Source organism: Microcaecilia unicolor, chromosome 2 (genome assembly GCF_901765095.1).
Source record: "Microcaecilia unicolor chromosome 2, aMicUni1.1, whole genome shotgun sequence".
NCBI lineage: Eukaryota > Metazoa > Chordata > Amphibia > Gymnophiona > Siphonopidae > Microcaecilia > Microcaecilia unicolor.
In genome coordinates, this window is record NC_044032.1 from 384,409,056 (window position 1) to 384,423,557 (window position 14,502).

Consider the following 14,502-nt stretch of genomic DNA (forward strand, 5'->3'; position numbering starts at 1 on the left):
GTTGTGGGAAATACCAGTGTTTTTTGAATGTACTCCAAACTGTCAGCTCTCCTTCAGGTAACATTAACACAGTACTATACAGATGCTGCAGTGTCCACCACTACAGCTAATAGAATGACTTATAAATTACTAAAGAAGGAGAAACGGACACAGAAGGCTATTGTAATATGAGATTCCTTGTCATCAAGCAGATGAAGCCATTACGTATGGGTTGTGTCCATCAACCAGCAGGGGGAGATAGAGAGCACTCAATTTTTCACAATGCCTCATGGCCAGCTAGCTCCACTGCCTCTTCAGTATTCTCTATCTCCCTAAGCAGGGTGGCTGCAGCTTCTTCGAGCTCCATCAAAAATCTGCCTGGGGGTGGCTTCTGGCTTGCCAGTTGTTAGCTGGGGTGTTAGAGGCTATAGCAGCTTCACTTTGAAGGCACATAGGTCAGCCCTTTCCCTGCCTTCCCATGCCCCCGTGGATGTGGACATATTAGGTTGCTTTTCCCTGTCCTTTCCCACTCAGTGGATGCATGCACATTGGTTCGCCTTTCCCTGCCTTTCCCACTTATCTAAGCCTCCGGAGTGTTTTTATTTACCTCTTTTGCCTCTGCTTTCCTCATAGCGTTAAAAAAAAAAATAATAATAATTAAAGTCGCGTCGTGCTTTAGCGCAGCGATCTTGGAAAAGAGGTTTTTTTCTTGAGATTCTTCTGCAGGACCGGAGCTGTGATACTCAGTCTAGTGAGGTAAGAGTGTTTTCTGACTCCTCCGGAGTGGGCCAGCGATCGGGGCGTTTTTGGCGTGAACCGCCATTTTTTAATTTTACCGCCGTTTTCGGCGATGGCTGTAGAGACTGTAAAGCGCTGTTCTAAATGTGGCAAGCGCAAGTCAGCAGCGGGGCTCTGTAATTCGTGCTGCACAGACAGTAGAGCCGGCCCGAGCATGGTGAGCGGCGATCTGTTGCGCTCTGAGCTGGCAGCGGACGCCATTTTGGATTTTCCACATGGCGCTGCCTCCGTTGCGATGGAGAGCCCTGAATCCGGGGGGGGGGGGGCCTCTGAGTGAGGCTAATAATAAAGCTGATAGCCCTGGGCAGGATCCGGGCGGTCAGGGAGCGGTTTTCTCCCCTGATTTTGTTTTAATGCTGCATAAGGCGTACATGCTTAAAAGAGCTCTTCCACAGGGTTGTTCGGACCCTCTGCCTGCCCCCCCCCCTCCCCCCCCCCCTGGTGGATCCTGGCCTTTTGGAGTTGGCTTTACCTGTTTCTTATCCTCCTGTTCTCCGAGGACAAGCAGGCTGCTTGTTCTCACGACTGGGTGACGTCCGCGGCAGCCCCCACCAACCGGAAAAAAGCTTCGCTGGACGGTCGGCACGCAGGGCACGCCCACCGCGCATGCGCGGCCGTCTTCCCGCCCGTGCGCGACCGCTCCCGCCAGTTCCTTTTTTTCCGCGCCTGGAGAGAGTCGTGCTTTGCCGCTCTCTCTACTTCAGCCGCCGGATTCTTGCGATCGCGTATACGCGGATCGCGCTTCGTTAATTTAATTTAATTTCCTTTTATTATCTTTTCTTTTTACAAAAAAAAAAAAAAAAAAAGACTGCGCGTGTGGAGCACGCGCTCCCCTTTTCCCTCGCTTCCAGCGGGGACGCTACGTTGCGGCCTAGTGGTCGCTCGGTCGTTTATTTTTTCGTGGTGTGATTTTAGCCACCATTGACGACTTTGACTTCGCCGACGCGATTTTTCCGTCGATGTCCTCGAAGGTCCCGAGTGGTTTTAAAAAGTGTGGTCGCTGCGGCCGGCCGATCTCGCAGACCGACACCCACGCTTGGTGCCTCCAGTGCCTCGGGCCGGAGCACAATCTCAAGTCGTGTGCTTTGTGTCTCGGTCTCCGGAAACGGACTCAGGTTGCGAGGCAAGTTCTGCGGGACCGTCTTTTTGGAACTTGCGCCGGCCCCTCGACGTCGACCTCGACGGCATCGGTATCGAAGGCCGGTTCTTCGGTACTGGTATCGATGCCCGAGACATCGGCACCGATGGCAGCGACCCCAGGAGAACAGGTCCCGTCGGCCCGCCGGTCCGCCGGTGAGAGTGGGGTTGAGAGGCCGCGTGGGCAGTCGGCCCCGGTCACTCCCTCAGCTCGTGAGCCACGGGACCGAACCCTGTCTGACCCGGTGCCTCGAGACCGAGGGGGATCGACCTCCTCCTCTTCCATGCCCTCCGGCGCCGGTGACGTGCATCGAAAGAAGGACAAAAAGCGTCGTCACCGGACGCCCTCGGTGCATCCTGAAGAGGAGTCGACGCCGAAGCGTCATCGTCGAGAGGAGAGGTCCCCGTCGGTTGTGGAGGTACCGACGCGTCGGGGTTCCGGCACCTCGGTGCCGTCTCCTGGCTCCCAGCAGCTTCCGGCACCGACACCCTTACCGGCCCCACCGCCTTTCCCGGCAGCGGGCCTGGACGAGTGCCTCAGAGCCATCCTTCCGGGGATCCTGGAAGGGCTGATGCGCCAGGCTGTGCCGGCGCCGGGGGTGCTTGCGCCCTCGGCGCCGATGACTGTGGCGCCGGCGAGCTCTAGCCCGGCGCCGGAGCTGTCGACACCGCCGCCGCTTGCGGTGCCGGTCTCGACTGCTACGCAGGTGGAGTCCCCGTCGACGTCGATGGAGGGAGCTCCGTCCCCGCCGGCGCGGGAGTTCACCGCTCGACGACACCGAGACCTCGGTGCCTCGACGTCGAGCCGGGCCCGGTACAGGACTCAGCTACATGAGCTAATGTCCGATACCGAGGATGAGGACTCGTGGGGGGAAGAGGAGGACCCTAGATATTTCTCCTCAGAGGAGTCTACGGGCCTTCCCTCGGACCCCACGCCTTCACCGGAGAGGAAGCTCTCACCTCCTGAGAGCCTCTCCTTTGCCTCCTTTGTGCGGGATATGTCGATCACCATTCCCTTCCCCGTGGTCTCTGTGGAAGAGCCGAGGGCCGAGATGCTCGAGGTCCTCGACTATCCATCACCACCTAGAGAGTCCTCCACGGTGCCGCTGCACAATGTCCTGAAGGAGACGCTGCTCCGGAACTGGGTGAGACCGTTAACTAACCCCACCATTCCCAAGAAAGCAGAGTCCCAGTACAGGATCCACTCCGACCCAGAGCTCATGCGGCCCCAATTGCCCCATGACTCAGCGGTCGTGGATTCTGCTCTCAAGAGGGCACGGAGTTCGAGGGATACCGCCTCGGCGCCCCCGGGGCGGGAGTCTCGCACTCTGGACTCGTTTGGGAGGAAGGCCTACCAATCCTCCATGCTCGTGACCCGCATCCAGTCATACCTGCTCTATATGAGCATCCACATGCGGACCAATTTGCAACAGCTGGCGGACCTGGTCGAGAAGCTCCCGCCGGAGCAGTCCAGGCCTTATCAGGAGGTGGTCAGGCAGCTGAAGGCATGCAGAAAGTTCCTGTCCAGGGGTATTTTTGACACCTGTGACGTGGCATCTCGTGCTGCGGCCCAAGGTATAGTGATGCGCAGGCTCTCATGGCTGCGCGCCTCTGACCTGGACAACCGCACCCAGCAGAGACTGGCCGACGTCCCTTGCCGGGGGGATAACATTTTCGGTGAGAAGGTCGAGCAGATGGTGGACCAACTGCATCAGCGGGAAACCGCTCTCGACAAGCTCTCCCACCGGGCGCCTTCAGCATCCGCCCCCACTGGTGGGCGTTTTTCCCGGGCACGGCAGGCTGCACCCTATTCTTTTGCAAAGCGTAGGTACAACCAGCCGGCCCGAAGGCCTCGTCAGGCACAGGGACAGCCCCAGCGCGCTCGTTCCCGTCAACAGCGTGCGCCTAAGCAGCCCCCTGCGCCTCCACAGCAAAAGCCGGGGACGGGCTTTTGACTGGATCCACGGGAACATAGCCGCCCTACAAGTGTCCGTACCGGACGATCTGCCGGTCGGAGGGAGGTTAAAATTTTTTCACCAAAGGTGGCCTCTCATAACCTCCGACCAGTGGGTTCTCCAAATAGTGCGGTGCGGATACGCCCTGAATTTGGCCTCCCTGCCTCCAAATTGTCCTCCGGGAGCTCAGTCTTTCAGCTCCCATCACAAGCAGGTACTTGCAGAGGAACTCTCCGCCCTTCTCAGCGCCAATGCGGTCGAGCCCGTACCACCCGGGCAGGAAGGGCAGGGATTCTATTCCAGGTACTTCCTTGTGGAAAAGAAAACAGGGGGGATGCGTCCCATCCTAGACCTGAGAGGCCTGAACAAATTCCTGGTCAAAGAAAAGTTCAGGATGCTTTCCTTGGGCACCCTTCTGCCAATGATTCAGAAAAACGATTGGCTATGTTCCCTGGATTTAAAGGACGCATATACTCACATACCGATACTGCCAGCTCACAGACAGTATCTCAGATTCCGCCTGGGCGCACGCCACTTTCAGTATTGTGTGCTGCCATTTGGGCTCGCCTCTGCCCCACGAGTGTTTACCAAGTGCCTCGTGGTGGTAGCGGCCTACCTACGCAAGCTGGGAGTGCACGTGTTCCCATATCTCGACGATTGGCTGGTCAAGAACACCTCGGAGGCAGGAGCCCTCCGGTCCATGCAGTGCACTATTCAACTTCTGGAGCTGCTGGGGTTTGTGATAAATTACCCAAAGTCCCATCTCCAACCGTCCCAGTCTCTGGAATTCATAGGAGCGCTGCTGAATACCCAGACGGCTCGGGCCTTTCTTCCCGAAGCGAGGGCCGCCAATCTCCTGGCCCTGGCTTCGCAGACCAGAGCGTCCCAGCAGATCACAGCTCGGCAGACGTTGAGACTTCTGGGTCATATGGCCTCCACAGTTCATGTGACTCCCATGGCTCGTCTTCACATGAGATCTGCTCAATGGACCCTAGCTTCCCAGTGGTTCCAAGCCACCGGGAATCTAGAAGATGTCATCCGCCTCTCCACCAGCTGCCGCACTTCACTGCTCTGGTGGACCATTCGGACCAATTTGACACTGGGACGTCCATTTCAAATTCCACAGCCCACGAAAGTGCTGACGACGGATGCCTCTCGCCTGGGGTGGGGAGCTCATGTCGATGGGCTGCACACCCAGGGTATGTGGTCCCTCCAGGAAAAGGATCTGCAGATCAACCTCCTGGAGCTCCGAGCGATCTGGAACGCACTGAAGGCTTTCAGAGATCGGCTGTCCTACCAAATTATCCAAATTCGGACAGACAATCAGGTTGCAATGTTTTACGTCAACAAGCAGGGGGGCACCGGATCTCGCCCCCTGTGTCAGGAAGCCTTCGGGATGTGGCGCTGGGCATGCCAGCACAGCATGCTTCTCCAAGCCACATACCTGGCAGGCGTAAACAACAGTCTGGCCGACAGACTGAGCAGAGTCATGCAACCGCACGAGTGGTCGCTCCATTCCAGAGTGGTACGCAAGATCTTCCGAGAGTGGGGCACCCCCTCGGTGGATCTTTTCGCCTCTCAGACCAACCACAAGCTGCCTCTGTTCTGTTCCAGACTTCAGACACACGGCAGGCTAGCGTCAGATGCCTTTCTCCTTCATTGGGGGACCGGCCTCCTGTATGCTTATCCTCCCATACCTTTGGTGGGGAAGACCTTACTGAAGCTCAAGCAAGACCGCGGCACCATGATTCTGATAGCGCCCTTTTGGCCCCGTCAGATCTGGTTCCCTCTTCTTCTGGAGTTGTCCTCCGAAGAACCGTGGAGATTGGAGTGTTTTCCGACTCTCATTTCGCAGAACGACGGAGCGTTGCTGCACCCCAACCTTCAATCCCTGGCTCTCACGGCCTGGATGTTGAGGGCGTAGACTTCGCTGCGTTGGGTCTGTCTGAGGGTGTCTCCCGGGTCTTGCTTGCCTCTAGGAAGGATTCCACTAAGAAGAGTTACTTTTTCAAGTGGAGGAGGTTTGTCGTTTGGTGTGAGAGCAAGGCCCTAGAACCTCGTTCTTGCCCTGCACAGAACCTGCTTGAATACCTTCTACACTTATCAGAGTTTGGCCTCAAGACCAACTCAGTAAGGAATCACCTTAGTGCGATTAGTGCTTACCATTATCGTGTGGAAGGTAAAGCCATCTCTGGAGAGCCTTTAGTCGTTCGATTCATGAGAGGCTTGCTTTTGTCAAAGCCCCCTATCAAGCCTCCTACAGTGTCATGGGATCTCAACGTCGTCCTCACCCAGCTGATGAAACCTCCTTTTGAGCCACTGAATACCTGCCATCTGAAGTACTTGACCTGGAAGGTCATTTTCTTGGTGGCAGTTACTTCAGCTCGTAGGGTCAGTGAGCTTCAAGCCCTAGTAGCTCATGCTCCATATACCAAATTTCATCACAACAGAGTAGTGCTCCGCACCCACCCAAAGTTCCTGCCGAAGGTGGTGTCGGAGTTCCATCTTAACCAGTCAATTGTCTTGCCAACATTCTTCCCCAGGCCGCATACCCGCCCTGCTGAACGTCAGTTGCACACATTGGACTGCAAGAGAGCATTGGCCTTCTACTTGGAGCGGACACAGCCCCACAGACAGTCCGCCCAATTGTTTGTTTCTTTCGACCCTAACAGGCTAGGGGTCGCTGTCGGGAAACGCACCATCTCCAATTGGCTAGCAGATTGCATTTCCTTCACTTACGCCCAGGCTGGGCTGACTCTTGAGGGTCATGTCACGGCTCATAGTGTTAGAGCCATGGCAGCGTCAGTGGCCCACTTGAAGTCAGCCACTATTGAAGAGATTTGCAAGGCTGCGACGTGGTCATCTGTCCACACATTCACATCACATTACTGCCTCCAGCAGGATACCCGACGCGACAGTCGGTTCGGGCAGTCGGTGCTGCAGAATCTGTTTGGGGTGTAAATCCAACTCCACCCTCCAGGACCCGAATTTATTCTGGTCAGGCTGCACTCTCAGTTAGTTGTTCTTCGTAGGTCAATTTCTGTTGTAAACTCGCCGTTGCGAGGTTCAATTGACCTGGGTTCTTGTTTTGAGTGAGCCTGAGAGCTAGGGATACCCCAGTCGTGAGAACAAGCAGCCTGCTTGTCCTCGGAGAAAGGGTATGATACATACCTGTAGCAGTTGTTCTCCGAGGACAGCAGGCTGATTGTTCTCACCTACCCTCCCTCCTCCCCTTCTGAGTTGTGTGTTTCATCTTTTGCTAGTTATTCAACTGGCGGGAGCGGTCGCGCACGGGCGGGAAGACGGCCGCGCATGCGCGGTGGGCGTGCCCTGCGTGCCGACCGTCCCGCGAAGCTTTTTTCCGGTTGGTGGGGGCTGCCGCGGACGTCACCCAGTCGTGAGAACAATCAGCCTGCTGTCCTCGGAGAACAACTGCTACAGGTATGTATCATACCCTATAAACGCAGAAGGGCTAATTCCCCTTCAGAGTGTGGCTCCGCCTGAAGCCTTTAAGGCACATTCCACAAGAGCGATTTCCTCTTCCTGGGCGGAAACTGGAGCACTATCTCTTCATGAGATTTGCAGTGCTGCAACATGGGCTTCTAAGCTCTCTTTCGCCCGACATTACAGGCTAGATGTGGCTGCCAGGAGGGATGCGCGTTTTGGAGCACAGGTGCTAGCGCGTGGTGTGGCTTGTTCCCACCCTATTTAGGGATTGCTTTGTTACATCCCATACGTAATGGCTTAATCTGCTTGATGACAAGGAAGGGAAAATTAGGTTCTTACCATGATAAATTTTCTTTCCTTTAGTCATAGCAGATGAAGCCATGAGCCCTCCCTGTATGATTGTCTGTATTGCAGTGATTCTGACTTTAGGTGCTGTTCTTGTTTCCTGAAGTTATATTCCTTCCTTGGGGAGTCGGAAAACAGTCTTCAGGATTCTTGTTACAGTTATAGGAGGATGAGTTCATTCCCTCCAGTTCATGTTTTGGGAGGACGAGTTTATTCCCTCCAGGAGGATGAGTTCATTCCCTCCTTTTTTGGAGTTTATGCCCTTGTTAAGGGGCCATCGTTCGCTGTGAGGAAAGTTCATGTTATTCCCATTGCGGTTTGCCATACTGCTTTGGAAGCTTCAAATATTAAAGAGGCAGTGGAGCTAGCTGGCTATGAGGCACTGTGAAAAATTAAGTGCTCTCTATCTCTCCCTGCTGGTTGATGGGCACAACCCAAACGTAATGGCTTCATCTGCTATGACTAAAGGAAAGAAAATTATCATGGTAAGAACTTAATTTTCCCATAAGCATTTTATTAAACTTACCAATTAAGGGTACACTGGCATATGAATATTTCAGATTAGATGGTACAGGAAATCACTACTACTACTACTACTACTACTTAACATTTCTAAAGCGCTACTAGGGTTACGCAGCACTGTACAATTTAACATAGAAAATCAATCAAAATAATCCATAAGCATTTTTCATATGAATGTGGTAATCGGGTCGCAAAGAGCGTTTCCACAGATATTAATTCTCTAACTGCTAATGATTACAACTGTCAGTTTTTTTCCCTTCTAATCACATGCTTTTTCGTCAAACATACAGATTTCTCATATTTCTTGTGCAATTAGTGATTTTCCATAGTATCAGCACTTATTAACCGAAACTTACTTAATCTTACATTTACAGTAATTTTGCCTACCATAATTACCATAAAGGTCATTCTCACTTGCAACATAAATTTTTCCAGTAACCATAGTTCTGCTTTTTTCGTATCACCTGTTCAGCTACCCAAAAATTCCCCTTACATCAGCAAAGGCTATAAACCATTTATTCAGTAAATCATATTTCTGTTTCTCAGCAAGCTGCATGTACTTATCTGCTTGTGTTGCAAGCACTTAGGAGAACATCTGTCACACTTATTAACTAGCATCTCAGTGACTGTACATTTGACCTTTTATTGGGATCTTAATTTTGTTTTGAGCACATTGTATGATGAATTCACCATTTCATTAAAAAAAAAAAATAATTAATTTATAATTTGAAATAAGACGTACAATATATATAGCAACCAAAAAGAAAAGCACTTGATACAGGAAAAAAACAATAACTGACTTTTACCTAGGCCACATTATGGAGACAGCCCAATTCAAAAAGCCAGAGGGAGCTAACAAACAAAATTTTCAAAGAAAAAGCAGTCTCTTCTCTTAAATACAATATACCAATTCAAGCTAATGTAACTGAGAGGGCTCATAAAACAGAGATGCTGATCTAAGTGGATTAAACATTTACAGGGAAACCATAGGTGAAACTTTGCTTCCAAAGATACAACATACTGTCTGTATGTCAGGAACTTATTCCTTCTTGCCTGAGTCCATTTTGAAATTTCAGGAAATATAGAAATTTTTCCCCCCCAAAAAGTGAAATCCGAAACTGTAAAGCAGAAGTGCTTCTTTGTCCTGAAATACAAGAGTCGCCAGAACAGTAGACCTATATACCACTTCTTTAGTGGAAGTTTCCAATATCTGAGTAATGCTCAACTATCAGAGGAAACGTCCACAATAGAATTAACATCAGCGAACTGGAAATCTGTCGAGAAACAGGAAAATGATAGATCTCGTAAAGAGGAAGCAAATTCAAATCAGAATATTTTAATTTCTCCTTCAGAAATCTAAAAAAATAGATCTTGTGGAGTTGCCTTCAAGAGCTTAGTAAAATTCAGTAGTCTCAAATGTCTCACATAATTGTAAAAATTTTCCAACTTACAGTAAACTATCAATTTGTCCTGAACCATACTAACTTGTATGGTTTGGGACTGCTGAACCTGAGATTCAAGTGTAGAAATCTTCTCAGAATTAAGTTTTTAACAACTCCTTGCATTTCCCAATTCTAAGTGAATATTGATTCAAAGAGGAAGATGTCCCCAGCTCATACAGAGATTCCAACGCTGTCCATATCGAATCCAGTGTCACCTTGGCAGGGGGGGAATAGAAGGAATCTCCCTTTCCACTTCACCTCCTTGCCGATTGACCTCAAGACCTCAACCTTAGATCTGTGCACTAAGTCTCCAGACTCAGGCTTCAAAAATGATAGATTCGGCAACTTCGGTGTGCCCTTGAGCACCCCCTGTAGTGTTACTCCCATTGTTGGGGTGTTCCCATTGGTGCAGAATCTCTTGGTGGTTGGGGAAGAATCAGCCCAGCGGGGCTGAGTGATGCCTCAATCCTGAGGCCTAAGCTTTCTTTCTTGCTCGGGGAGCCAGACATGAAGCCAGTGATCTCTGCCTGCTGTAATCCAGGGGTCTGAGACTGCCGGGCAGAAGCAGCAATCTTCCCCTTCCTCTTTGGCATAGGTAAATAGAAATTTGGTGAGGAAATGCCAGGCAAATAACAAACCAGCAGGAGCAGATGAGCACAACTTCTTCACTGCAATGCGATCTTGGGTCCACCATTTGATTCTTGATTTTGGTGGTTTAGTATTTTCTCAGTATTTAACTTTTTTTTTTTTTTTACTTATTCAAATTGATCAGAGTGACATTAAGGCATTGTCTTTTCCTGTGCCATTTCTTTTAATTTGGCTAATAAAATAAGAGAGAACATTGGAACAGTTCTTAACAATAAGGCACATTTTATATTATCTATAATCTAAAACATTGTTCCAAGATAAGTAAATTCCCAGTTCCTGTAAAATAAAACATGACATGTTCTTAACATTTTCCTGTCAGTAAACATGTCATGAGGAATGGGGCCTGTCCTAGTACCATGGGCTAATGGTCTGAGTTGCATTAGAGACCACATCTTAGTGAGTGCAGGGGGAATCAAGGCAAAATAAGTAAAGCTGTGCACAAAATGACAACAATGAAACGTATTTTTTTAAAACTTATAAGTAAAAATCTGGCGTGGGATAAACATAAAGGAATCCTGTGCAGAAGGAATGGATCCTCAGAAGCTTAGCCGAGATTGGGAGGCGGGGCTGGTGTTTGGGTGGTGGGGCTAGTTCTGTGTCCTGAAAATGGCAGATACACAAGAAGTAGCACATATGAGTTTATCTTGTTGGGCAGACTAATGGACCGTGCAGGTCTTTTTCTGCCGTCATCTACTATGTTACTATGTAAAATCTGGCAAAGTGTTAGGAGAAAAAATAATGCCATTTTCATGAGTTGTCAACTCTGCTTATGACACTTTGAGACACATTTTCAAAGCACTTAGCCTTCCAAAGTTCCACAGAAACCTATGGAACTTTGGAAGGCTAAGTGCTTTGAAAATATGCCTCTTTATAAAGCAAAATTTCACATGAATCATTAAACTGAAAATATTTCCCACCTGCTTTGTTAATTTGATTTACTAATTCCAGATCTTCAAAAGTGACAAATTGGATTGGGAAAGACTTAATGCTCTTCCAAATTAAAGGTAGAGAGTACCAGACTAGGTGATTATGCCATATAGATCTGTATCTGTACTGCTGAAGGTGTAAGCATTTTGAATTACAAATACCCTATTCTAGCATGTTTTCATGAGAAAAGAAGAAAACCATAAATGGGATAGTTTAAGCGACTTGAGCATGTAGAACAACATTTTATGCACTGAAGTGTGCATTTATAAAATTGCCCTGGCATATACAAGCACAAAATTGGGCATCAGGGAAACATAACATCTGCTTTCATGTGGTATATGTTTTGGAGGTGGAGAATGGGTAGAACAGGGGAGGGGTCAGCATATCAGTGTTGAAGAGCACAATTTTCTCTTTCAGATGATACTGTGCACAAGCTGATTTAGGCCGACTCTTTTTTAATAATTGGCTTTGAATTTCGGTACATTTTACCATTTGCGCTGACAGTGCCACCTTTGAAGAGATCCTGCAGGGCGGTTATAGATGCTGGTTAATTGCAAATCTGGCAGTATTATGTCCAGCACAAGCATAATGCTTGTTCAAAATTTCAAGTCCGTATCTTTGTTTGCATGGAAGTTGAGGTCTGAATATTGGTCCAAATATGTTCTGATGAGTCGCGACCAGTTTTGATACACACTTTGAGTCAACTTGTTTGACTAGGTTTTGCATCCATAATATTAAAATGTATTTCATCGGAATTAGCATCAAAAACTGTACAGGATTTGAATTTTTTAGCCGTTCTTATAAATGTGTTTGGATTTTATTAGACCCCAAAAATGGCATTTTGGTAAATGTTGCGCGCTCATGGACTGACAACCTTTCAGAAAAGGAGGTCTAGATCTGCAACTATTGCAGTTAGAGACCTCAAATGTTGAGAAACTTCGTTTAACACCTGACTCGCGCAACAGATAAAATTTGAACAAAATTGGAGAATATGATGGTGGGAACTTTTTTTTAATTTTAGACCACTTGGCATGGAATGACCCAATATACATATTTAGTTAAATCAGTTATTGCACTCCAATTGCTGTTCACACTTACCGGGGGTGGGGGGGGGGGGGTAGGGGGGAATTTTGGACATAAAAGGTCTTTTATATTGTCCCACAGGTTATCCCCAAGATTCTATATATTGCATCTCAATATCTGTGCAGAAATTGAAGCATATTCCATAACAATGTGCATAACATAATTAGTTAAGGTAATCAGCGCTGATAATTGGATGTTAACAAGCAATTAGCACTAATTGGCTTTTATTAGAATTTACATGCACTACTTGCTAAGCATATTCTATAATGTAGTGCACATAAATTATAAGCCACATAGTTGAAAAGTGGGCGTGGTTACGGGAGTGGAATGGGCAGGTCATGGGCATTTCTAAAATCTGTGTGCATTGTTACAGAATACACCCACTCTCCGCTTAATTTAGGCGTTGGAATTTATACCAGGGTTTATTTGGCATTAATTGACCGTGACTTAATTTAGTCGTGAAGAGCAGCACCTATTCTATAATGAACGCCTAATTTAAAATTTACTTTATAGAATATGCTTTGATTTCCGCATGGAAATTGAGACGCGATATATAGAATCTAGCCCTATATATGTAACAAGTGCACACGGTGACAAGAATGCACATATTTTTATGTGACTTGGGTATAGCTGTGTTCTGGGCCAGAGTACAGATATAGTTGGGATTTATGCTCCATGTTTATAAGATGCACAAACATTTATGCCTGCTTCTGAGCAGATGTAAATGTCTGTGACTTCTTTTTAGTACAGTATCTGCAGGTTTGATGTGGGTAAAGCACCCTCTTGGTCTTCAAACATAGGTGCCCTGTTATAAAATTACCCTCTTAGTAGTAACACTTATTCATCCCCTTCTGTCATTCCTTGATCCCCCACTCTTTTTTAGAAGTTCCTTATAAGAAAGAGCTTTTCTTGCTAGATAATTTTTTTAATTGGGTTATTCATTCTATTCACACTCAGGTACCACTTGTTAGCCTTCTTTTCTAAAGTGAAAGGTTTGAGATCATTAGGGGGTTGGTTGGTTTGTTTATTTATTTTGTTTATTGCATTTGTATCCCTAATTTTCCCACCTTATGGTAGGTTCAATGTGGCTTACTGGGAAACAAAGTGAACAGTTACAGGATGTTAAACAGGATTCACATTTAGAGTAGACCAGAGCGAGACTGAGGGATTGTTTCTCGGAGAGGGAGGGGTTGGGTTACTTCCTAGGGGATTCAGAGGGATTGTAGGACTACTGTTGATGCATTACAGACATGAGTTGAGTAGGAACACAACATGTCGGTAGGGCAGAATCATTGGTCAGATAGGATAAAGATCCGGTAAATAGGGTACATGGTGCATGGGTATAGGAGTATGAGACTTGGGGGGGGGGGGGGGAGAGAATTTAGAAGTTGAGTGTGGGTTGGTCATGGAGCTTGATCATGTCTGTTCGAGTTCTCGACTATGTGGGTAGCGTAGGAACGGTCCGCCGTATGGTTAGGTTGGCTCAACAGGGACGTGTTTTCTGAAGAGTTGAGCCTTTAAGTGGGGGTTGGTAAGCAAAGAGTTTGTCTTTGTTGGGAATTAGCTGGACAAACCTTGATGCTTGAAAACTTTCCCTGGCTGACTGCAACATTTTTTTCTTGCTATATTGTAGCCTGTGGAGAATTTTAGCCAGAATTTATATGCACTGCCTCTGTTTTATATTAAGATCTCCCATACATGTCCATTATGGACATGCTGCAAACCGGACTGGTCAAGGGATTCCCCCGGGTTGAGGACCAGTGTTGAAGGGTATGCATTTGTGGAACCATGCAAAAAGCATAATGTTTCATGGTATGAAGTTATAGTGTGAAGGCTATTTTCGTGGACGACTTTTATTTATTGTTTTGCTATATGCATAATGCAACAGTTCTTAACACAAGGTGTGTGTAGGAAAGCTTTCTATCTCTTCTTATGAATTGTTTCCCTCTCCTCTTTTCCAGTACTGGAGGCAGGTGTATTTGATCACTGTGCTGGCCATGATCCTGACAGTGTTTTTTGCTCAAATTCATCCCAACTACCTCACTCAGCAGTGGCAAAGTCTGCGCTTATTTATCTTTTGCTCAGTGACGGGTTATGGCGTCATTCCTACTTGCCACTGGATTTGGCTTAATGGAGGTACTGGAGCATCTGTTGTCCAGGTAAGACAGCAGCTGGAAAGTTGGGTACATATGGGAAGATCTGTCGGGGGGATGGGGAGG

General features: G+C 48.1%; 1 protein-coding gene across 1 annotated transcript in view; it reads left to right on the forward strand.

Annotated features, from left to right (window-relative positions):
• Window positions 1-14,502, forward strand: part of PAQR3 (progestin and adipoQ receptor family member 3) — a 42,454-nt gene that overhangs the window by 9,069 nt on the left and 18,883 nt on the right. Inside the window, exon 5 of the mRNA XM_030190555.1 lies at window positions 14,245-14,442. Coding sequence (XP_030046415.1) covers window positions 14,245-14,442 — 198 coding nt within the window. The remainder of the gene's footprint in view (window positions 1-14,244; window positions 14,443-14,502) is intronic.